Source organism: Ammodytes marinus (genome assembly GCF_949987685.1).
Source record: "Ammodytes marinus genome assembly, chromosome: 8".
In the NCBI taxonomy this organism is placed as follows: Eukaryota; Metazoa; Chordata; class Actinopteri; order Uranoscopiformes; family Ammodytidae; genus Ammodytes; species Ammodytes marinus.
This window is the reverse complement of record NC_137212.1, coordinates 10,832,440-10,857,582: the sequence shown is the minus strand read 5'-3', so window position 1 is coordinate 10,857,582 and position 25,143 is coordinate 10,832,440. Positions and strand designations below refer to the sequence as shown.

The following is a 25,143-nucleotide window of genomic DNA, read 5'->3' as shown; positions in this document are numbered from 1 at the left end:
GATTCAGCAAGAGTGTATTTCTAACTGCAGACATACATTTTGCTGCTTATAGATATCTTATGACATATGGTAGTTCCATGGGTAGTTCGGTATGTTACGTCATATTTCCGCGCCGTCTGCGCTGCAGCCGTGGTGCCGTGGTGGAGGACATTCGTTGAGTATGGGACACCTTGGAGGGTTATTTCTTTTGATTGCAACTCTGAAGTGTTGCTGTGTTTGGGGTAAGATGTTTGAATTGTTGCGTGGGGTTGTATTGAGAGAGCTGCTCGTTTTAAAACGTTATCAGAATACCGAGGAGCAGAGAGCCCCCGGTCGGTTTGAATGAAGTCTGTTTACCATGAAAACAGCAGCGATTTTGCTCTTTGACTTGTTTATGTTTTTCTTGCTTTACTGTTGGTTAACACATATATATAGGCTAACGTTGCGGGAAGCTGAGTTGCATCAGATACATTGAATAATTATACTGAAATTACAGAAAACTAGAAAAATAAAAACACATGGATGTCATTTGACTCCTCCTCCTTTGCGGTTCATACTGAGCAAGGTGAATAATACACTTGCTCGAATTGAATATAGTAAAACAAAAAGATGAGATAATTGATGGCATACTTTGGTTTGATGGGAATGCATTTTGATTGTATGCAGTTTTCGTCGTTTTATGACACAGAATATGCTGGGGAAAAGTTTGTTTGGTCCATTTATGGAAAAGTTGTATGCTTTATGTCATCAAATGACATAGCATAGTGTAGTTTACAAAATAACTCTGACAAAAAACTGAGAAGATGAAAGTTTTGCTGTAAGAATTTTATTTTTAAATAATTAGCTTGTTTGGCATTGCCATATGCTATGTGTTTAAATAGAATAATCAGTGTTCACAATAATCTATAGTATCCCCCCATCCCTATTGATGACATGATAGTATTTAGTCCTCTATTATGATTTTGACTTGTCATCTCACCTCACTGACATTATGCACAATGATTGTAAACTGTCTGCATTTGTTTCAGGTGCTGCAGGTCACTCTCTGCCCGCCTGCCACGAGCCGCTGGAGTTCAGGTGTGGCGACGGCTCATGCATCCCAAGACTGAGTGTGTGCGATGGACACACACACTGTGAGGACGGATCAGATGAACACCGCTGTGGTGAGTGCAGTGTGTAGACAGCAGGATCCCCATCCCAAACGATACACATGCACGCTGGCTTTAGGGTTTCTTTTGGGCAACATACACCTCTAAAACAGATATGAAGTGCACTATATCCACATACAAAGCCAAATCCATGCTGGCTGTGGCTTTAACAACACATTGGATGTCAACGGGTTCAGTTAATAACTGTGTTTAATACCTATGCCCGTTTACTTACACTTGTTGTTCAACATACAATCAGCTGATTATAACTGGCTTTAAAAGCAAAGTTATTTTTATTCCACCTTTTTTTGCACTGGTAAATGTGAAACTTCCTAACAAAGCCTTGATTTGATTAAACTAATGTCAATCTTTATGCGCCGCCTCAAAATCCACTCATTATCTTGCACTGTGCATGAGAATTACCACTTCAGAGTATTATTTCATAATTCTTATTAGAGACTGCAAATTCCAGAGGGATTTGGTGGTTCAGCATGTCCCACAATCTGCATACTGTTTTGCATTGGAAATAAACCTAGAGGCCGAAGTATTTTAAAAGGATTGAAAGTGATTAAACATTAACATTGATGTTGGGACTGGGAGTAATGCCAGCTGGTTTGAATATTGACAGTGTTGCTTAGAGGTTAGAGACACATGAGAAGCTCTGGTTTTACTGTGGGACAAATGGCAATAGAGCAAGTGGATCAAATAAAGGAGGAAATGATGCAATGAAATTTCAGCCAGGTTGACTAATTGAAAAAAACTCAAAAGACCAACAAAAGTTAAATATTTTGTAACGTCACAAACTATTAAACTTTTTTTGTTGCTCTTATGAGTTTCTCTGAAACATCACATATACCGGTATTACAAACTGAAACCTGAATTATTTGCCGTAAACATTCTTATGTCGAAGCCCTTCATATTATCTTTGTGGTGGCGCCTCTTAACTCCAAGACTCTTAACAGGCTTAATTATTGCTGATATTGTGACTCTTCTCCCATTCACAGATGGCCAGTGGTGTGAGAAAGGTGAATTTGCCTGCCGCAGTAGACGCTGCTTATCCCTGCATTTGCTATGCGACGGCGTGGACGACTGTGGCGACGGCAGCGACGAGTCTCCCTGCCTGAACTGCAGCGCGGCGGGGTTGTTCTCCTGCGGGCCGCCGGATGCCTGTCTGTCCAGGGAGAGGCTGTGTGACGGACAGGCAGACTGCAGAGACAGGAGGGACGAGTCTGAGGAGTTGTGTGGCCTGCCTCGCCCACGCCCGCACACTTCTCCCACATGTGCCATGTCTGAATTTCAGTGTGGAGACGGGCAGTGCGTCCGTCAGACCTGGAGGTGTGACGGCTCCACAGACTGCTCCGATGGCAGTGACGAGGAGAACTGTGGTGAGTGATGCGATGTGCCCTTGAAAGAAGACATTTTGAGAAAAATCAGTGGAGTGCACCAGCAAGTATAGCAGACACTGTCCACATGCCTTTGGTCTAAGGTTGTCCCGAATAAAGTACATTTTAATTCTACAGCACATAAACCCCTCCGACCTTGTGGCAACAGTTTAGGGGAAAGGGCTTTTCTGTTTCATCATGACAATGAATGGCCACATTAAAGGGCTTTAATACTGAGGTTTTACTCACCAGCCAGCAGAGGGCTGTAAAGCCACTATGGAGAAGTGCCTTTACAGGCCTCTGCTGCAAAGTCTTTCTGGCATCTTGGTACACAGACCCTCAGGCTTCTTCTATCTGTGTGCCAGGGTCATCAACTAATGTGCGTCCTCTATCATTTGCCACTGCCATTCAAGAAGTTTTCTAATAAATCTATGTACAGGTGCTGCTCAATAAATTAGAATATGACCAAATAGTTGATTTATTTCAGTAATTTCATTCAAAAAGTAAAAGTTCCATATTTTCTAGATGTATTAGACATAGTGATATATTTCAGGCATTTTTCCGGCTTGCAGCTCATGAAGATCAAAAATCCAGCATCTCAAAATATTAAAATATTCCAATATTCCATAAGGCCAATCAAAAAATTAATTCATATATAGTTGGTCTGGGGTCTTATTATTTTGCAGGAATTATTGCATTAATGCGGCATAGCATGGTGACGATCAGCCTGTGGCACTGCTGAGGTGTTATGAAGCCCAGGTTGCTTTGATAGAGGCCTTCAGCTCATCTGTAGTGTTGGGTCTGGTGTGTCTCATCTTCCTCTTGACAATAACCCATAGATTCTCTATGGAGTTCAGGTCAGGAGAGTTGCCTGGCCAATCCAGTACAGTAATACAATGGTCAGTCAACCAGTTACTAGTGGTTTCTGGCACTGTGGGCAGGTGCCAAGTCTTGCTGGAAAAGGAAATCAGCATTTCCATAAATCTTGTCAGCAGACAGAAGCATGAAGTGCTCTAAAATCTTCTGGTAGATGGCTGTGGTGACTTTGGACTTGTTAACACAGTGGACCAACAGCAGCAAATGACTTGATACCTCAAATCATCACTGATCCAAATAAAATGTTGCTTTTCATTTGGAAATCAAGGTCCCACAGTCTAGAGGAAGAGTGGAGAGGCACAAAATCCAAGTTGCTTGAAGAGCACTGTCAAGTTTCAATAGTCAGTGATGATTTGGGGCACCATGTCATCTGCTGGTGTTGGTCCACTGTGTTATCAAGTCCAAAGTCAACACAGCCGTCTACCAGGAGATTTTAGAGCACTTCATGCTTCCGTCTGTTGACAAGCTTTATGGAGATGCTGATTTCCTTTTCCAGCAATACTTGACACCTGTCTACAGTGCTAGAAACTACTAGTAACTGGTTAGCTGACCATGGTATTACTTGAATGGCCAGACAATTCTCCTGACCTGAACTCCATAGAGAATCTATGGGTTATTGTCAAGAGGAAGATGAGACCAGACCCAACAATACAGAGGAGCTGAAGGCCTCTATCAAAGCAACCTGGGCTTCCATAACACCTGAACTGCTTCATTACCTGCCTGTCTTCGCCCACTGCTAATGTTTGTTTTTGCAGGTCAGAACGAGTGTCTGGTCAACAATGGAGGCTGCTCTCACACGTGTGTGGACCATCAGCAAGGTTTTCTCTGTGTCTGCCCTGACAACATGAGGCTGGTGGATGACAGCCAGTGTGAGGGTGAGTGGCAGCCTGACGGAGCGGCTCCAACCCTGCTAACAGCTTCTGCATTTGAGTTTTACATCACCGGTTATAAAAGCTTTGTCCACTCCTGACCGATCACACAAAACGCCCTCACTGTATGTGATGGAGGATTTTTGGGTTGGCTATTAAACGGGTTGGTTTAATTTCCACACATCAAAACTCCGCAGCCTTGGCGACGGAGCTTTCTCCAGGGCAGGAACAGCCTCCCCCAACATATCTGTGACTCTGAGTCCCTCACCATCTTCCAGTCCCACCTCAAGACCCATCTCTTCTCCTCCGCCTACCCCTAGTTCACCCACCAACCCAAGCCCCATCAACTCTACATGTTCTTTTTGTTTGTTTATTGTTGTGTTTTGTAAAGCGCTCTGAGTGAGAGAAAAGCGCTATATAAATAAAATGTATTATTATTATTATCTTGCATCATATTTACGCATCAAATAGACCGTAAACCATGTTTGCTATATTTAAACAGCAGCTGGGCTTACATGTGCACTATTTTCGAACACATTCCTATTATGTTCCATTGAAAACTACTCTTCACCTATGCGTGCGTCCTTATAATCTTAGATGTGGACATGTGCCTGGAGAGTGATGTGTGTGATCAGCTGTGCGTTCACACAAACAACAGCCTCACCTGCGACTGCCACAAAGACTACCAGATGAATCCAGTAACAGGAGAGTGCCAGGCCAATGGTGAGCAAAATAAAACATCTATGTATCTAGTAACCAGCCGCGGACAACATAGATGTTTTAGATGGTGTTTAACTTCACCACAGAGATCCTCGGTGTGATCCCAGACTTCCTGCTTTTTATTTTTTGTATTTGTATTTGTATTTGTAGGGCATAAGGATAACATTCATATCACAGTTTTTTGGCCAGAGACTACAGGAACATTTCTGTTGACACATACAGTATGTCTACAAAAATGGATAACTGCCCTGTTTTGGTTCAAAACTAAAATATTCCCAAAATAATAAACTTCAACTACATGCAATTTCTCCTGGGTAAAACCTCTGTCCAGCTTATGATAAACATTAACTTGGATACCAGACTGGGACTGATTGAGCTGTTTGTCTCCATGTCCCCAACTTGATAAACGGATCAACACGTCAGTTTCTTGTCTGACTTTTTCTATTATCACTGAAGTTACTAGTTATAGTGTGGGTTTGGAGCTATTGGAAGGAGTTACGCAATACCTGCAATGCCAGAACTTCTTGCAAGTCTGCATTTCCTGACATTCCAGTGCACTGCACCCATTTCTGTTGTCTAAGTCTATGTGACGCAGGATGGGCAGGTACCAAATATTTCCGCTTACTCGGGATGCACTTAATGGCATTACATTTCTCTTCGTGCTTCAGGTCACTCTGCACTCTATGCGAACGCTTCATGGTGGGAACAGTATCGCTTGTTGATCAAGCCTTTGTTTAAATTTGATTGTGAATTGATATGGGTGTTGTCCTTCCCATTGTATAAGCAAATAATAGTATGTTGGGTATCATTGGATTTTTCTATGTAAAACTGATATGATACCTGACTTTTGGTACAGGTGCCAAATACATGTGTCCACTTCCACTGATAACCCCCCCTGTTTTACATTAGCCTTGCCTTGGCTGACAGGTTCGGCAGCTTCCATTTGCCAAAATAACATGTATCATTGTCACTTGATACATGTGAGAACAAGCATGGATAAATATGTCCAAAACAATCTTTGAGTGTGTCAGGGTTAAATATTTGTACCTCTGATGCTATCCACGTATGTGTGTAATGCGTCATGACATTTTATAATTTTTATAATAATGAAATCCTGTTTTCCCAGGAAATGTGGCTCAACTGGTTTTCACCTCTTCTAAAGGAATGCGACGATTGAGCATCTTTGGCAATGAGTACAGTGAACTAGCTCAACATTTGTCAGGGCCAGGACAAGTGGCAGTACTGGCCACTAACCGCACACTGTACTGGGCTCGGCAAGGACGAGGCTCCATATACAGGTAACTTGTCCACTTCTGCAGACAACAACCCACAGTGTTAATAGAACACCGTACACGTCTCAAATCCATGATGGTGTCTGTGTTTGGATATGTCAGGGTTTTGAAGTTATACTCCACAATTTAGTGTAGTATTAATAACACTGTCGGACAGTTTAAATAATATTTTTTTATTTAGAGAAATCATATTTTTTTTATTATTTAACTTTTTTTTAAAGGTCAAAACCTGGTGGCTACATTACCCACAATGCACAATGTTCTTGGAGTGTTATGCAAGTAATATCAGATGCTCCTTTAGCCCTTTTCATCTGTATTCCTGAGAGCATGTTATGCGCAAGATAACATTTACGGAAAGTGAAAAATAGGAAGTATTTTTTTTTGTCCAAATTAACATATGAACAGCTTTCAGGTATCGTGTCTATCAGTTTGAAAATATAAGATAAAACCATCAGGAATTCTAGTTTCCACCCTCTGCCAATTTTTCAGGGATAATTTCGAGGGTGGATGGTAATCCCGGTGCCATTGTTTAAATAATGTTTTTGTTTTTGTCCTTGCCGTGCACCATTGTTTTGTTTTCTAATGATTTGATTTGATGGGCTCCATGCCATGTGCTATGGCCGTGAGCCGTAAATAAATAAATGAAATGAAATGTTATGTTAACATCCACAAATCCCCACCTTTTTATTATTGCTTTTCCTTTCCACCTGCATATTTGTCAGGGTCTCCATGGATGGAAGTCCACACCATTGGGTTTTGGTGCTGAAAGTGGAAGGTTCAGTGTCAGGCCTGGCTGTGGACTGGATCCACCAGCTCCTCTACTGGACCAGTATGGAGAGCGGTTCTGTTAGCGTCGGCCTGCTGGACGGTTCGGCACAGCGTCCGCTTATCACCAGACTGGACCAACCATCTGCAGTAGCTGTTGATCCACTTCAAGGGTAAGAGGGCCCAGGCGTTTACCACACCTATTAGATTAATGGTTAACAGCATCGTCAAAGAGGTTTATTGTACTCACGTCAGCAGGTCTTGCAAAGAAATTTAGAAATTATTATATATTGTTACCTCCTCCTCTTCAAATGACAGATCCTGCAGGTTTTTATGAGATAACTCGATTACACTTACAGTGAGAACTTTATGTATAGCTGGCAGCTGCTCAATGAAGAGAGCTATTTTATTTTATATATATATTTTTTTAATCAACTCAAATACATGTCAAAACCTAAACTCAAATACATGTGGGCTTGGGCCTATTCATTTCACATATCTGTTTATTTGTAAAAGCAAAGCAAAAGCAACCTTTGTTTTGACATCTTGAAGATAATAAAAAGCACACTCTGAATAACTGTTTTCTCAGGCTTCTCTTTTGGGCTCAGTGTGGCAGCGCCCCAAAGATTGAGAGGTCTAGTTTGGAAGGTCGGAACAGGACGGCTCTGGTCACCAGCTCAATACGCCACCCTGTCGGCCTCTCTCTGGGTATGTTCTGAATATAGTAGATGGATAAGCAATTAATGAGAGAGTTCAAGATCTCTGTGGAACTTGCAGAAGGTATTTAAAATCTGCATGATCTTTCGAAATTCTTAAGTTTAGTTTCAAATGTGGAAAACCCCTTGGCTCCCTTTTTAAAATAAATAAGTAAAACATTTTTATATATGTATCTTTTGCCCTTCCAGCAGAAGTAAAGTGGCCTCAGTGTTGCTGTACATAATGCAGGTCTTGTTTTGGTGTGATTTTCCCCCCTAGATATGCCACGCCAGCTGCTGTACTGGGCTGACCAGGGAACGAGAAGTATCTCCAGAGTAGATCTAGACGGCCGTCATCGTAAAGCAGTGGTAGAGTCTAACGGCTACCTGGACCGGCCCTTCGGACTGGCTCTGTTTGAGGTAAAACAACCGTTTCACAGCTCTATGACGAAACACTTTAGACTGCTGTACCCAATCCTGTCACCCAGTCTTTCGTTAATAAGGCTTTTAGTACATTTTTGCTGGAATTAACAGTTTTTTGAAATGGTTGTTTGATACTCTATACCATTATTAACAAAGCAAAGACCTCAACTACCAGAAAGTATTCTAAGAATTTTATAAATGCAAATGAACACAGTATACTGTTTAATCTGGAAACCCAGTTTAGAGCTTTCAACCCTGTGTTTGTGTGAGTGCCGCTTACTTCCCTTAGGAAGAACAGGTTGTCAGCTTTGAAGAATTTAAAAAAGATATCGCTGCTGAAAGCAAAACTATTGCTGCATAACAAGGCAAGAGTCAAGTGCTGTCAGACAATTGCTAAATTATTACATTATTTTGCCACTCACTCTCCCTTACGGATTTAAACACTAAATATACAGTATATTATACTTTGTTTAAACACTATAGTCCTACTCAGAATTTGCATTTAGGTCTGACACTGTCCCATAAAGATACGTGGGAATAACTTTTTGGGCTACATGAAAGTGGAACAGATTTTATTGATTTGAATTTTATCTGTGATAAATAGCAATAGATTCATTAATTACAAAGTCTGGGCCGTTTATATATCAGATAAATGTTAATGTGCAGCGGGTTTAGTGAACCTACAACAACATGTAGAGCAGTTCAATTTCTTGTTAACACATATAACTTATCAGCCAATCACATGGCAGCAACTCAATGCATTTAGGCATGTAGACCTGGAGAGGACAACTTGTTCTTTCTTTCAAAGTTTTTTTTATTAAATGTTAGTAACGAAATTGTAGCACAATGAATACAAATGTTTTCCCCTTTTTTTTCCCGAAACATACCCCACCCACATCCCACCCTCACACCCAACAACACGAAATATACACTACAAGAAACAGAAATAAACAATCAATATGAAAAAAAAAAAAAAAAAAAAAACACATAAAGAAATAAAATTAAATCAAATAAAAGAGGGGGGGAGGTAGCTACTCTTCTATAGTTGTTGTTGGTTTTTTAAAATAATTTAGGAAGGGGCGCCAAATTCTGTCAAATTTATTCTCGGATCCCTGGGTAGTATAACGTATTTTCTCTAAATTCATACATGCCATAATGTCTCGAATCCAATGTGAGTGGGAAGGAGGAGCAGGATCTTTCCACTTGAGTAGGATAGCCCTACGAGCAAGTAATGAGGTGAAGGCTAGTACCCTCAGCTTCACTTTAGGTAAGCCCGAATTTGGAGCAATGCCAAAAATTGCAGTGAAAGGGTTTGGCTTAATTTGAGGCTGAAGTACTTCAGAAATTGTTTGAAAAACTGATGTCCAGAACTCAGTCAAGGTGGGACACAACCAGTACATGTGAAAGAGTGATGCCGGTGCGCTCTTACAACTATCACAGGTCGGATCTACATCGGGGAACATACGAGCTAATTTAGTTTTAGATATGTGGATAAGATGTACTACTTTAAATTGCACAAGAGCATGTCAGGCGCACATAGAGGTAGAGTGTATCCGATCCAGGACTGAATCCCACATGTGATCTGTGAAGGCAGAACCTAGGTCCTGCCCCCACAGGGTTCTTATAGCTGCTAATGAGGGGCTATGCAACTTCGAAATAAGGTTGAAAAACACAGAAATTGAGCCTTTTAATGTGGGGTTTACAGAAAGAAACAAATCGACATGATTGGCTGGCGGTTTATAAGGGAATTGGGGAATTAACTTCTGCGTAAAATGCCTGATTTGCAGAAATCGGAAAAAATTAGTCTTTTCGATACCAAAATGTTTTGTCAATTGAGAAAAACTAGCAAATAGATCATTAATAAATAAATCATCGATGCATTTTAAGCCTTTTTTATGCCAGATCTTGAATGCACCATCCACCGTCGAGGGAGTAAACAAAAGATTAGCTGCAATTGGGCTGAAAAGTGAAGAATTCTGCATTCCCAAATTCTTCCTAAATTGGGTCCAGATTCGAAGGGAGTGCTTAATCACGGGACTACTGTTGGGAATAGCCGAAGAGAGTGGAAGTGCGGCGCATAAGAGGGCAGATAGAGACAATGGGCTAATAGCGCTGGACTCCATTGTTACCCAGACTGGGGCTGAGTCGTCAAGGTGAAAATGCACCCAATACACTAAAGAACGGATATTAGCAGCCCAGTAATAGTATTGGAAATTAGGGAGGGCTATTCCACCTGTTTGTTTGGGTCTTTGAAGAAAAGCTTTCCGTAACCGAGGGTGTTTACCATTCCAAATATAATTTATCATTAAAGAGGACCTATTATACTACTTTTCTGGTCTTAATTTCTTTTTTTACACTGCTATAGAGCAACCTGACACGAATCACATCACAAAAAACTATGTAGATTTTCGGGAAGCTCTTTCTCTTATTTTGGCGATCCAGCACGTCCTGTCAACACTTGAGTGTGTGTGCTTCGGCAATCTCCGCTCCCTCCGCCTGTGCATCGGCCATCTCCGCTACCCTCCCCCCCTCCTGCAAACCCCACTCCGTTGTGATTGGTTACCTTCCTTCCGGAACACTTTCAGTGGCGGGAAGCGCGAGCATGGACCTATAAGGGCGCGAGGCAGACGCGAACAGGGAAGTGACAGCATTACCATACATGGAAACATCCGCGTGGTCACGTCACAAATTTTTATGCGACGTCACGAATTATGAAAGGGTAGACCGCTTTGAAGACGTGACTTCTCGACTGGCTAGAATAGTGTTTAGTGCTCTGCACAGACACCCCAGACGGTCAGCAGGGAATACGTCGAAATGCATGTAAGTAATTATTTGATAATTTAGTATGGTTAAGCATGACTATGAATCATCATAACAACGTTTATAGGTCATAAAAGTCAAAAAGCATCATAGGTCCTCTTTAAAGAGTCGAGGGCCTGAAAAAAGGATTTGGGGAGAAAGATGGGGAGACATTGGAATAGATATAGGAACTTTGGGAGTAATGTCATTTTAATTGAATTTATTCTACCTATAAGAGAGAAAGCCAGAGGAGACCACTTCGATAATATTTGCTTCGCCTGATCCAATCATTTGAGGAAGTTCGATTTAAATAGGTTTTTAAAATTTCTGGTAAAACATACCCCAAGGTAACTCAGATGATCTGTCACCACTTTGAGAGGGAGAGCTGTATAATCAAGTTTGAGAGCTTCTTTATTAATCGGAAAGAGTTCGCTCTTACTCAAGTTAAGTTTATAGCCAGAAAACTGACTAAAGACCTCCAACACAGAAAGTGCCTCCGGTAAAGAGGTGGCTGGCTTGGCGACAAACAAAAGTAAGTCATCGGCGTATAATGATACCTTATGTTCAATTCCTCCTCTCCATATCCCCTGAATCTGTTTGTTACTGCGAATGGCAATTGCAAGTGGTTCGATTGCAATAGCAAAAAGGAGCGGGCTCAAAGGACAACCCTGCCGGGTCCCACGGTGCAGATCAAAACTACTTCAGTAACGGCTGTTTGTTAATACTGAGGCAGAAGGGCAATGGCATGCATATAATAATTTAACCCAAGAAGTGAAAACAGGACCCAAACCGAATTTTTCCAGGGTGAAAAACTAATAATTCCATTCTACTCTATCAAATGCTTTTTCAGCATCCATAGAAGCGAGGCATTCTGATTCAATATTTCTGGGGGAATATAAAATGTTCATTAGCCGGCGGGTATTATAAAATGATTGGCGTCCCTTCATAAACCCAGTTTGGTCAGGGGATATGATAGAGGGGAGAGCATCCTCCAATCTATGGGCGAGAATTTTAGCAAGTATCTTCACATCCGTATTTAATAGTGAAATTGGTCGGTATGATGCACAATCTAGAGGATCTTTATCCTTTTTTAACAACAGGGAAATACAGGCCTGGTAGAACGAAGGCGGGAGTTTACCTTAGTCAAATGAGTCTGAGAATACTGAACATAAAAAAGGCGATAATTCGGCTGAAAATGTCTTAAAAAAGTCAGATGGAAGTCCGTCTGGACCAGGAGATTTGCCTGATTGCATAGATGTTATTGCTGCAATAATTTCCTTCTGAGTAATAGGTGCCTCAAGGCTATGTCTCAGGTCTTGAGAAAGGGAAGGCATGTTTAGGTTACTGAAAAAGGTTTCCATCACCGTTACGTCTACTGTACAATCAGAACTATACAAATTTTAATAGAATGTTTTGAACTTTTCGTTTATCAATTTCTGATCTGATGTTGTACACCCACTGTCTGTCCGTATTCCAGGGATGAGTTGCTTCGCTCTAAATCCGCGCAGTTGATTGGCCAGGAGTTTACCAATCTTGTCACCATTACAGTTACACTCTCTCCTGTCCACCCATGTTATTGTCATTGTCTGTATGTTTCTTGGTGGAGTGTGAACTGGAATGTAATTTCGTTGCTCGGTAACGGTGCAATGACAAATAAATTTGATTCTGATTCTGATTCCATGCTCGTAAAAAGTACTTCTGCTCCTAAGCAACTGGTCAGCAACTTGACGAGAGGAAAGAAGGTTGAATTCTGTCTGAAGTTTTAAACGTTCTTTGTAAAGTTCAGATGAAGGTGAATTAGCATATTGTCTGTCTATGTTCAGAATCTGATCAGCAATTTCAGTTTTTTGTATGCTGCAAATGATATAATTTGAGAGGACAACTTATTGAAGTTAAAATCGAGCAACAGAATGGGGAAGAAAGGGTGTTTAAGTGACATTGAACATTGCAATGTCGAGGGTGCCAGACAGGCTGGTATGAGTATTTCAGAAACTGCTGATCTACTGGGATTTTCACTCCAAACCATCTCTAGGGTTTACGGAAAATGGTCCGAAAAAGAAAAAATATCCAGTGAGCGGCAGTTGTGTAGTCGAAAATGCCTTGTTGATGTCAGAGGAAGATGTGCAGGCTGGTTTGAGATGATAGAAAGGCAAAAGTAACTCAAATAACCACTCGTTACAACCAGGGTATGCAGAATACCATCTCTGAACGCACAACACGACCAACCTTGAAGCAGATGGGCTACAGCAGCAGAAGACCCCACCGGGTGCCACTCCTGTCAGCTAAGAACAAGAAACTGAGGCTACAATTCACACAGGCTCAGCAAAATTGGACAATAGAAAATTGGAAAAATCCTGCCTGGTCTGATGAGCCTCGATTTCAGTTGCCAAGTTCAGATGCTAGGGTCAGAATTTCGCATAAACAACATGAAAGCATGGATCCATCCTGCCGTTGACCATCAACCATGCTATGTTCAAAGCAGGGTTCGTACAGATGCTTGAAAGTCTGGAAAATGCTTGATTTTCAATCGAGTGTTTTCAAGGTTTGAAATGTGTTTGAAATCTGAACACTGTGCTGGAAAATGCTGGATTTTCTCTTTATTGACCAGTGTCGTAATTCAACAACATTTTTTATTATGTAAATTTAAAAAAAATCTGTCGCAATGTTTTCTTCGCCACCGTCTTGTATGCACGAGTGCAGTTGCTCCCCTTGTTTTCTTTCCTGGCGCACGCGCCACACCTGGCGATCGCTCCAGGAATTATCCAGAACCACGAGTCGCTGCTCATGGACCTATTGCTCCCGATTACCATACCAGATATCCGTTTCCATTTGGTTATGACGAGGCCCTAATAACCGGCAGGCATAGGCTACTGTACGGCTGCAAAAAGTACCTCCAGCTGTAGCAGGCTACACAATGGCAGGGTTTTTCCTGGCTCAGAATGGGCCTTTGGGGGGTCAGTACGCGACCGACTTTTTTTGGGGTCGCGACAGTAAAGGCAAACGGTTTGTGTATTTTAAGAGGGGTGTTGGGTTGGGAGAGGGGAGTTTCTGTCCAGCTCAAGAGCATTTCAGTCAGCCTGTCAATCACTGCGTTACCATGGAGCTCACTGACACTTATGAAATCACAATAAACAACCTGTAGATATGAAGTCAAAATACTAATAATGACTAGGCCTACCTGTTTAATACTTTAATTGATCTAAACCATGGAAGAAGTTAGGGCTGCTCGATTATGAAAAAATCATAATCATGATTATTTTGAGTAATCACATTGTGTTATCACTATTATTAAAGACAGTTAATCATTGATTTAAGAACATTATGCATTTATTTTACTTTTAACAAGGTTTTTTTCTAAAAACACCATGACTTTGGACTTTAAACAAAGGCCTAATTGAACTGAAAACAGGGAGAATAGACATAGGCTAAATAAGTGAAACATATTTTTAATAATTTAATAAAACTATGTCAAAATAAAAATAACCAGTTGTAAATGGTGTTGATAGGGCACGTCTTTTGCTAGCATTGAATGTAAGGGCATGATGTATTTATGTCATGGAGCTGGCTGGATAGGCAGTTGCATTGTAGTGTTGACAGTTGTGGTGGCAGGAGTTAAGGAGCTTTAAACTTCCTGTGTTTTTATTCATTGATTGCTTGGTCATAGACCACTATGACTCGACTTAAAGTGAATAAACAAATTGGTCGGGATGTTTAAAGGTGCAGATCAGGTCGTAGGCCTATATCACTTTTCTTTTTCTCTCTCTCTGTCTCTCGGTCGCGTATGTCATGTTACTCGCGTGTCCGCGCGTGACAAATCTTGCACATTATTTTAGTTTGTTGTGAGTCTGAAGTGTTTTCAGACAACACAATTAGTTTTACCTTTATTCTCGTCATCTAGAAGTTTTTCAAAACACCCGGCAATGCGCAACATCTCCCTCGTACTCTCTGGACTAGCCGTTGGCGAAACTATCAGGTGAGGGAGGGGCCGAGCGGAGCTCACGGCTGAAAGGGTTTGCTGCATTTATAAGCCTGCATGCCCCGGCGAGCGGAACAATGATAGTTTAATAACGATTATCCCCGACCTGATTTTTTTTTTTACAACTGAGATTGCAAGTAATATGACTGGAATGGCGCGGAAATGGAAACATATTTGGAGCCGTTTTAAGTAGATTTTTATTTATTTATCTATATATAAAAAAAAAAACACTTTGGCGCTGAGGATTTTCCTTTGGGGGGTGCTAAAATTCCTTTGGCGGGCGCCAAAATTTTTTGAATGCAGGAAAAACCCTGGAATCGGCACTTAGAAGTCATGCCAAAGGTAAATCAGTTTAGAATTTTTTTTCGTTAAAACTTATCGGACAATGTCACTCTGGATGACAGTTCATTCGCGTTCTTTTTTGTAAATTGCACCAAATCCCGAGTTTGTATGTGTTATTGACTTGTTGATACAAATAAATAGCATGCTAAATTGATGCTCAACACCGTTAGCAATTAGCTGACCAGCTAGTTCTCAATAGTGTATTGCTCCAAATCCATGTTGTTAGCTAGATAACGTAAGCTTGGGGGTTACTTCATTGTAACGTGATGTTACACTCAGCGGGGTTAGCTCGATGCAGCTCCCATAACAAGTTGTATAACCTAATCCATTAGTCACACTGTAGTGAGATTAGTTACAGAACCAAGATCCAACATTTTAATTTTGTGAAGTTGTCGAAGTCGAGAACGGTCTTTGCTGTCAAGTGATTTCAGTCCACAGTCTCAGCATGTTAACGCTATGTCGCCATATTTGTACTGATGCTTTATTGGACCAGAGCCCACTTAGTCCCATTTACGTTCTGAAATCATGGACATATATTGGCTTAAATACCTTTTTTTATTTGACTGAAAGCCCTTTTTGGGAGGATCACTTTTTGGCAACACACCAACATACACAAACTGTAATCTGGAAACCTAGCAATATTGAAAATGTCTGGTCATACACAAGCTCAAGAATGTATTTAAATATATAATATCCAGGCATACATTTATACATATTGTTATAATTCAGCCCGGGGAAAAAAGGGGTGCAAAGGCTGTATTTGCCCTTTGTTATTCTTACGTGTGTGTGTGTGTGTGTGTGTGTGTGTGTGTGTGTGTGTGTGTGTGTGTGTGTGTGTGTGTGTGTGTGTGTGTGTGTGTGTGTGTGTGTGTGTGTGTGTGTGTGTGTGTGTGTGTGTGTGTGTGTGTGTGTGTGTGTGTGTGTGTGTGCAGGGCCGCCCATAAGGGGTAGAAAGTGGGAAAGCTTTCTAGGGCCCAGCCCTTGGGGGGCCTATGGTCTTCAGAGGCCAAGAACCTAACTGAGCCTAACATTATTTTTAACAGAAATATTCACTATAACCATTTAAAACTTGCACAACCATAACGACAAAACAAACATTTTAAATATTGTAACTTGGGTAAAATGCCAATATCTACTCCTCTGCTTCATGTCCGTCCTGTGTGCACGGCACGCTGAAAAAAAGTCGCTAACACCAATTTTAAAAAGCCTGGCTCAGAGCTATTAGCTGTTTATATTTACGATTTTGACATTTCGGGGAACGGGCTAGGCGGGGCACTGGCTCTGAGAGACACATTAACGTGGTTAGTAAACATAAACAAACATTCGCCAAGTGTTCGCTAGAGATTAGCTTTGCCTTTTAGACATCACAACATACTCCCCCACCCTTACCCAGGGCAGGTGGACTGGGTACCACAAAACTGAGCTGAGGGGGAATGGAGGCTGGCCAGGGAACTTGTATAACTTATAATTTGACCCCTTATACAGTAAGCCTGGTTGGCTTCCCACCTAGTTGTAGTAATGTGTTAATCAAAAAATAAATATCAATTTGTTCTCCCAGGAATTTTAGAATCTTTCAGCCCAGCCTCCATTTAATTTGAACTCTCAAAAAATAATCTAGTCTTGAAGAGCTTTTTTAAGTTTGAGCTACAGTAAAATTATTTCCTTGATTAATTCAGGTGTCTCCATATCAGATAAATGTAGTTCTTTAATGTATTAATTTCCTTTACTTTTTTGTGCCATATGGTTACAAAATTTGGTTTTGATATATTGTTGTACAGTTTTGGCTGGATTATTTTACCTGAGTCGTCCTGCTACTTGTGTCTGGGTGTTATTCTATGAATTGTGAAAAGTATTTGGACCCCTCAGGTAAAACAGAAAACATTCTTATAAAGTTGACAAGGTAATTACTCTGTTGTTTTCCTGAGTCTACAAACAGGTTTAACTGTCTTAACGTACATTTTTGTGTTAAAGAATTTCCCTTTGGGGACAATAAGGTCCAAAGTCTTTGATCTATGACCCTGTTTCCACCTGGCATTAACATCTGACTTTTTGAATCTGGTTACAAGTGGACAGCTCTCAGTCCGTGTGTTCCCACTTGTATTTTCAAATGTGACTTCTCTGTCTACTTGTGATCGGATTCCATTTACCCGCGCTGTATTTAAATCAACACGTTCATCATTTCCGTTTGCATTGGTGTTTTTAACCGGTGGGGTTCAAACAAGTAAACATACAGGGCTGTACAGTGCCACAGTTTTAATCGCATTTGCTATTAAAATGCATTACATGCGAAGATAATTACCAGTCTAGGTTGACGAGATATGCTACTGTCTCATTTAGACAAGGAGGCGCGATGCACAACACTGCTTAGAGGGCTCTCGCCAAATGCGGGAAATATCATAGATAGTATATAAAAGTAAAAACTCTTAGGCGAGTAAGTTATTACACCTCTTTGGCTGGTGAAAGATGTTTGCGGGGCGCCTTTTCTAACGTCTGCTACACTCTTGTCACCAACACCAGTAGCATACACGGGCGGCTTTCTGTATGAAGTTAAGATACTGTATGCGAACAGAATATTTCCTGTGCGCCTTCACATTAAAAGCCTGTTACTACCCAAACGCGAGTTGACTTTTATTCTTAAGCAGATAAGAACAGGAAGTCGTTGCCTTGCAGCTCTCCAGTCAATAGCAGCGATTTCCGTGTTTTCAGATTTACGCAGTGAAATGAAAACAGAGGAGTAGTCATTTGCAACTCGTTCATGAGGCTTCTATAAAAGCTGCATGAACGCCAGTGATGCATTTTCAACGTATTTCCGCCCAGGCAGGGGGCAGCAGTTGAGTAGGAGGTCCCTAAAGTGGACAGGAGTCACATTGGTGTTTCCACTACCAAATGAATGCGAACACAAGCGACACAAGCGACGTAAACCACCTCCGAATGTGGTTTTTGTGATCCGATCTCAATGCGTCTTGAGAGTGTTCTCACCTGTAGTTAGAGCTGTATTCATGTGATCGGATCACAAAAACCACATGTTAATGCCAGGTGGAAACGGGGTCTATGTCTTCAGGTTGACGCCAGCAGCCAGGTACAATTTGAAAAATGTTCCATGAGTTTCATGTCACATACTGAACGTACTGCATAGACAACCAGACCCAGGTGTCACACCATAAGGATGTCTGACCAGTTCTTTACTGCACCTCAGGGGTGGCCCGCAGCATAGGCAATGTCTGTAATAGTGTCCTTTGTTGTTGCCTGCTCCTGTGATAAACCTAGTGAATACTCAAGAAAACCAATGTTATTTTGTAAAAATCTGTTGAATATTAAGCAATTGCGTGAGTTTTAGGGTATTACAATAAATTGGTAAGTAAGTCAGAAATGTGCTACTATTTTTAAAAACATATACAGTATAATAATCACAAAAGAGTCCTTTTTCTCACTTGAGCTACTGTTCCCCAAACTCTCGCTGCATGTCCCTAGTTGATAAAAAATGAATACTTTATTCCGGACTCAAAGTTCCATATAAAAAGACAATACAAATACAATACAAATACAAGTCAACACAGATTAAAATACATACAAGCATCGATTCCAATGTTTCCACAGCCCAGAGGAGTACCTTGTATCACTCTGTTTAGTGTCAGTGAGTGCAATTATTACTTTGTTTTTTGACTCAAGAAGTCGACACATAAATGTATACATTAAATTCCTCAACACAGCATGAAAGGTGGGGACATTACTTGTCACAAACAAGGAGCTAGCACTAGTCCACCTTGGAAGCTTAAGGAGGATCCTAAAGGCATCGTTATACGCTACCTGCAGCTTCCTCAGTTTAGCTGTTCTATATTTACACCAGAGGTGAGCTGTGTAAAATGGGGTACAGTAAGCTCTGAAGAGACTAACTTTCACATCTTCTGTGCACATATGAAATTTGCGTGCCAACATATTGGCCTGAGCATAAAGTTTACAGCACTGGCGCTGGACATCATCATCATCACAAAGATCATCAGTGATGATGTGACCTAAATAACGTACCTTCCTAACCACCTCTAGAGTACAGTCTGACAGTGAGAATGAAGGAAACGTTAGCTTCTGATCCTCCTTAGTTTTAACAATCATAATAACACTCTTCTTTGGATTGAACTTAATGTCATATTGGATGCCGTAACTAGAGCACACTTGAAGCAGTTGCTGTAGCCTGGCACTATATGGCGACATGATGACCAAATCATCAGCGTAGATGAGGTGGTTGATAATACTCTCTCCCACCACACACCCAGTCTTACACTCTTGAAGTTGCTTAGAGAGGTCATCCATATAAACATTAAATAACATAGGAGACAGAATTCCTCCTTGCCGCACACCATTGCTTACACAAAAAGGAGCAGATAAAACATTGTCCCATTTAACGCAAAAAGTTTGATGGGCATACCAAAACACTAAAATTCTTACTAAAAATTTAGGGGCACCTCTATCTAACAGTTTTACAAACAATTTTTCATGATTTATTCTGTCAAATGCCTTTGATGCATCAATAAAACATAGAAATACAGATGTGTTCAGGCTAGTGTACCTGAACACAATCTCTTTAAGAGCATAGATACACAGGTCAGTGCCATGTTTTCTTTTGAACCCAAACTGATTGTCAGTAGTAAGAATATACATTTCTAGCTTATTCAACAGTATTCTCTCCAGAACTTTAGACAAGATACTGGCTAATGCAATAGGTCGATAATTGTCAATACTGTTGAGCTTACCAGCCTTGTCTTTAAGCACAGGCACTAATATTACAGACATAATAGCATTTGGCAGGACACCATGAACCAGACAACCATTAAAACACATGGAAAGCAAAGGGCAGAGCTTATGGCTGGCATACTTGAGGTGTTCTGCAGATATACGATCCATACCGCAGGCTTTGTTGTTATCCAACATGTTAATGGCATCATAGATATCTGCTGCCCTGACTATCATATCTGGTGAGATATCACTATGTTCACGATTGATCCTAACTGGATTACTTTTAACACAATTAAAAAGGTTACAGTAGTGCTCACGCCAAAGCTCAGCAATTTTTTCTGGGCTACTAACACCTTCAATGTCAGACGGAAGAGGTGTTTTGTTATTATTCATTACTTTGACCTCTTTCCAAAAGTCAGTTGGGTTGTTGTTCTGTAAATTTCTGGCAAGCGAGTCCGCTCTCATTGTGTTTTCATTTTTCTTAATAAACCAGAGTGCATACTTAACTCTAGCATTTGTACGTTTTTTCATATCTAGCAAAACCCCATGTCTAGGCCTACCTGCCTCTGACCAGAGTCTAAAGGCCTCTCTTGCCTCAGCGTGCTGCTCAGCTACAAACTCATTCCACCCAGGTCTGATGTTGCGTACCTTACATTTACCTTTATTAAAAGGTTCACTGGAGGCATTGAGACATTTCACAATAGTATCATACATGGCACAAAGTTTTTCAGCATGCTGTACGTCCTTACAATTCATATCAGAGCACATTAGGGCCTCATGAGGCAGAGCAATATTATTTAACTGCTTGTCAGTACGCAGTGAGTATCCAGCCACATCCTCTCTGCTCAGCTTTAACCAGTCCAGTTTACTTGAGGAAGCAGCATTATTATTTCTGGACAGCAGAGGAACATTCTCAACATTTAGCAGTGCAGCAATAGGTATGTGATCAGAGGTGGCAAGTTCATAACAAACCTCCACATTTACCAGCGAGGCATGAGCATCAGCTGTGGTCACAATATGATCTAACCAAGAAGTTGTGTGCCACGCTTCACTAACATAGGTAAAACTTGTGTCAGGCAACAGAGCTTTACTCGATAGAAATAATTTGGACTCATTGCAAAACTGCTGCAGGTGTGCTGCAAATAAAGATTTGCTATCAGACATGTCAGCATTAAAATCACCCATGACATAAACACAAGTTGAGCTGTTTTCCTCTATGAAGGACTGAATAAAAGCTAACCTATTCAGAAATTCATCCTCGTGCTCATACGAATAAGATAGTTAGTCTATCTACAAATACATGTATGTGTTTATTTAGGGATGAGCGCACACACACACACACACACATTGATACAAGTGAAGTATGAGTAAGGGGGGCCCATTGACAGGAGGTTTTCAGGGGCCCAGCCATTTGTGTCGGCAGGCCTGTGTGTGTGTGTGTGTGTGTGTGAAATAAGTTATTAATTAGTAACCATTTCCTACATCTAGACCTATTGATTATCATTATGGCATTTTCAACTGAATCACAGCAGCACTGATATAGTGACAATATGCTCCATCTCATGTGACATTGCTCAAGTAGGCCTACAGATGAAACTCGAAAAATTTGAATATCGTGCAAAAGTTCATTTATTTCAGTAATTCAACTTAAAAGGTGAAACTAAAATATTATATACTCATTACATGTAAAGTGAGATATTTCAAGCCTTCATTTGTTATACTTGTATTTATTATGGTTTACAGCTTATGAAAACCCCAAGTTCAAAATCTCTGAGCATTTTAATATTACATAAAAATCAATGAAAAAGGGATTTTAAATACAGAAATGTCGGCTCTATATAAAGTATAATCATCGATATGTACTCAGTACGTGGTTTGGGCCCCTTTTGAAAGAATTCTGGCCTCAATTCCAATTCATTTTCCATGATATTCTAATAATATGAGTATCACCTGTATAGTCATGTTGTTATTAACCTGATTGATGGTCATTTTGGGCATATGAACTAAACTGATAAAGGTCTCCTTAGGGCCATACTGCAAATTGGTGATTGTCCATATACATTATATGAACACTCCCATTTTACAGATAAGGCAATGTATGAAATCATAAGCATTTATTTATATACTGTATATTTAAAGCTTCGTCTTCCTTGAAAAAGTTGACATGTTATCTTGATAGTGCTGGAAAAGTGCTTGAATTGTACTCTTAAAAAGCTGTACGAACCCTGTCAAAGTCACTTAAACCCCCTTCTTCCCCATTTTAGCTATTGTCTATAAATTATAAATGTAATAAAAAAAAAAGTTCACTAGTTCAGTTAGAGCAAGAACACCTGAAATTGATATTGACATTTACATCAAAATGTCTGTTCAAATTCAAGGGACAATAATGTTTCTTTTGATTTCCAGATATTTCACTGATTAACAGTTTATAATAGTAAATTATAAAATATCAATATAGATAGAACAATCAATCCTGTATCTACAGTGAAAGGAATGAAGTGCAAACTCCGTTATGTCCGTTCTGCTTCAGGGTTTTGTGTACTGGAGCGAGGAAGTGACACACTCCATCTGCCGAGCTGACAAACACAACGGCAGCAACCTCAAAGTACTGCTGTCAAACGTCACCTCACCGGGTGGTTTGGTCATCGTTCAGCCTGTTCTTCAACCAAACGGTATGAGCAGTCAAATGAATTCAACATGTCATGTGTCCTTTTTTTTGTTTATGTTAAGCCCTCAAAAGTTTGTGAGGAGGTCAGAGGTTCAGCGGCTCATTCAAGTATAGATCAAGAGAGGACAACAGGACACTGTTGGTGATGCTGACCTTTTGAGACACAGTAATGCAGTCACTGATTCCTCTCAACTGATTGTGCATTTCCCTGGTTCTTAGAGCCGTCTGAATGCGGACATAACATGAAGATGTGCCAGCACAAGTGCGTTGTCGACCTGCTGTGCAAGGTTCCTGCCATTTCTCGAACAGTTCCTGCGTCGACTTTATCTGATCCTACATATGCTGGAATCCTCTCCCTTATCAGTAAGAATATTTATATGTCCTGTTTGTTCGGGGAGGAGGGGGGGACAAATCCTCATCTCATGCTTGGAAAAACCTACTGCGCTTAAAGCCCCTGTAAAGTTTAAACCCAAATCCACAAAATCCTAGTTATTTTATTTAGTAGCATAATGGTAAGAATCTGAAAAGAGTTCAGCCGGGTCGTATATTGTTTTTACCCGTACAGAACTTGTGTTGTTGCTGACAATCGGACCGTACACTGTGAGCACATACATCGTGAGTCTATAGATCGTATGCCTACAGTGAGAGCTGGAATTAAACAACAAGAGGTAGAGCTGCAACGATTAATCAAAATTTTTCACCATTTTCTGACATTTTACGGACAAACACTAATCGATTAATAATCGATTAATCGAGAAAATAATCGACAGATTAATCGATTATCAAAATAATCGTCAGCCCTAAAGAGGTTGTACAATGTATGCACAGCTAATGACAATATCTTAAATTTGGATTGATAAATACGCCTAGTTTGATCAACTTTACAAAAAATCGGTTTAGATTAGGCGGGCTATTGATTCTTATGGTACAATAAGTATTTTCAACCAATCAGGGCAGTTCTCTGTCCAAACTTTCTTTGAAAACAATGATTGTTTCCATGGAGACGATTTGATATTGTCATGCCCTGACCGTCTGGTCACGGTCTAGACGTAAAATGTCAGTTTTATAATAGACACACAACGTTTATATCGTGTATATTGATTTTTTTTCTATTTCAGACCAGGTTTGCAGAGGCTTTAACTGTATTTTGTATTGGCATAGGCAACACATTACTGTTTAAAAATAGCCACTTTAACCATCACATAGGCCACATTGATGTCAATTGTGTTAACATATGACTCCAGAAGGTGATCCAATTTGTGTGTGTGTGACTGTGTATTTCCCAGTGGTTCTCAGTGTGCTGCTGGTTGGAATGGGTCTGTGGTGGTGGAGGGAGCAGTTCAGGCCGTCCAGGTCACTCACTGAGCAGAGCATCCGGCTCAAGGAGTCCCAGGACCCGCTCATCTCCCAGGGGCCACCCATGGGTTCAGGCATAAGTCTCGTCAAGGCAAGTCAGCCTTATATATTGTTACATGATGATTAAACTTACAAGTATAAGTATTATACTGGCCTCAAAAAATACAGTATCAATCGGACTCACTTTTGTGATTGAGACATCAAAAGTCCGCAAGCTTCCCAGATAAACACAGCTTGACCAGCATCACGTTTAAGGCTTATTGTATGTAGTATGTTGACATAGCTGTGTGTTTCTTCACCACCAGGACACTCTGCTCAAGCTGGACTTGGATAGTGAATGAATAATGTGTGAAAGATCTGACCGGGGCTCCACGGTACGGTCCTAACCCTGCAGTGGCCTCAGGGCTGACAGGTCGACCAGACAACATACCCGGCTAATCACCCTGTTGTGTCCCTGTTCCCTTTGGAGGTTCAGGAAAATGACACGGTGGTAAATATCAGAGTTCAGATGGGGCAAAGGCTTTCAAATAACTTCTGATTTTGAAGAAGCACTTTTTTTTTTACCAAGTGGCTCCAGAATTCTTCTTAGTTGTTCGATGAGGACGTTGCTGTTGCATTTTTTTGCCTTATTAATCAGTGGAGAATGCAGAGTGTATGCACATTCAATTTGAGAAATACTTGATATCTTGATACTTTTTCTCCTGCTCACCAATTCCTTAGATGAGAAAAGTGCTATTTATCTCCATATCTGTACATCAAGAATCAAGCAAAAGCCAACTTGGACCCTGCTCCCAGCCAAGAAATAGTCCAGCGCACAACCCCTTTTACAACATGTCTACACTTTGTTTAAAGAAATTGAAAATATACTGTGTTAATTATAAGCTTTGGGGAGCCTTTTTTGGGGAAAAAAGGTTATTTTTGAACACCTTTGAAGCCATGCTAGCTTTTACCCTCTTTTCAATCTTTATGCTAAGTTAAGCTTTATGGCCGCAAGCTCTTATTTCATACCTACTATACAGATATGAGATGGGTATTAATCTTTTCCTCTAAATAAAGCAAAAATAATAATAATCATTTCAAATAAACGATTTGAACCCTAAAATTTGTTTTGTCAGATGGAGA

At 40.6% G+C, this 25,143-nt stretch overlaps 1 protein-coding gene across 1 annotated transcript; it reads left to right on the top strand.

The window, feature by feature from the left end:
* Positions 1 to 148: 148 nt before the first annotated feature.
* Positions 149 to 24,419, top strand: LOC307254270 (low-density lipoprotein receptor-like). The gene is made up of 13 exons (XM_080032571.1): positions 149 to 221; positions 1,008 to 1,142; positions 2,132 to 2,512; positions 4,141 to 4,260; positions 4,852 to 4,977; positions 6,101 to 6,272; positions 6,989 to 7,204; positions 7,621 to 7,739; positions 8,007 to 8,146; positions 22,528 to 22,669; positions 22,885 to 23,028; positions 23,952 to 24,112; positions 24,327 to 24,419. Exons 1-13 carry the CDS (start codon positions 161 to 163, stop codon positions 24,360 to 24,362), a joined length of 1,953 nt encoding a protein of 650 aa, XP_079888697.1. The 5' UTR covers positions 149 to 160; the 3' UTR covers positions 24,363 to 24,419.
* Positions 24,420 to 25,143: the final 724 nt, after the last annotated feature.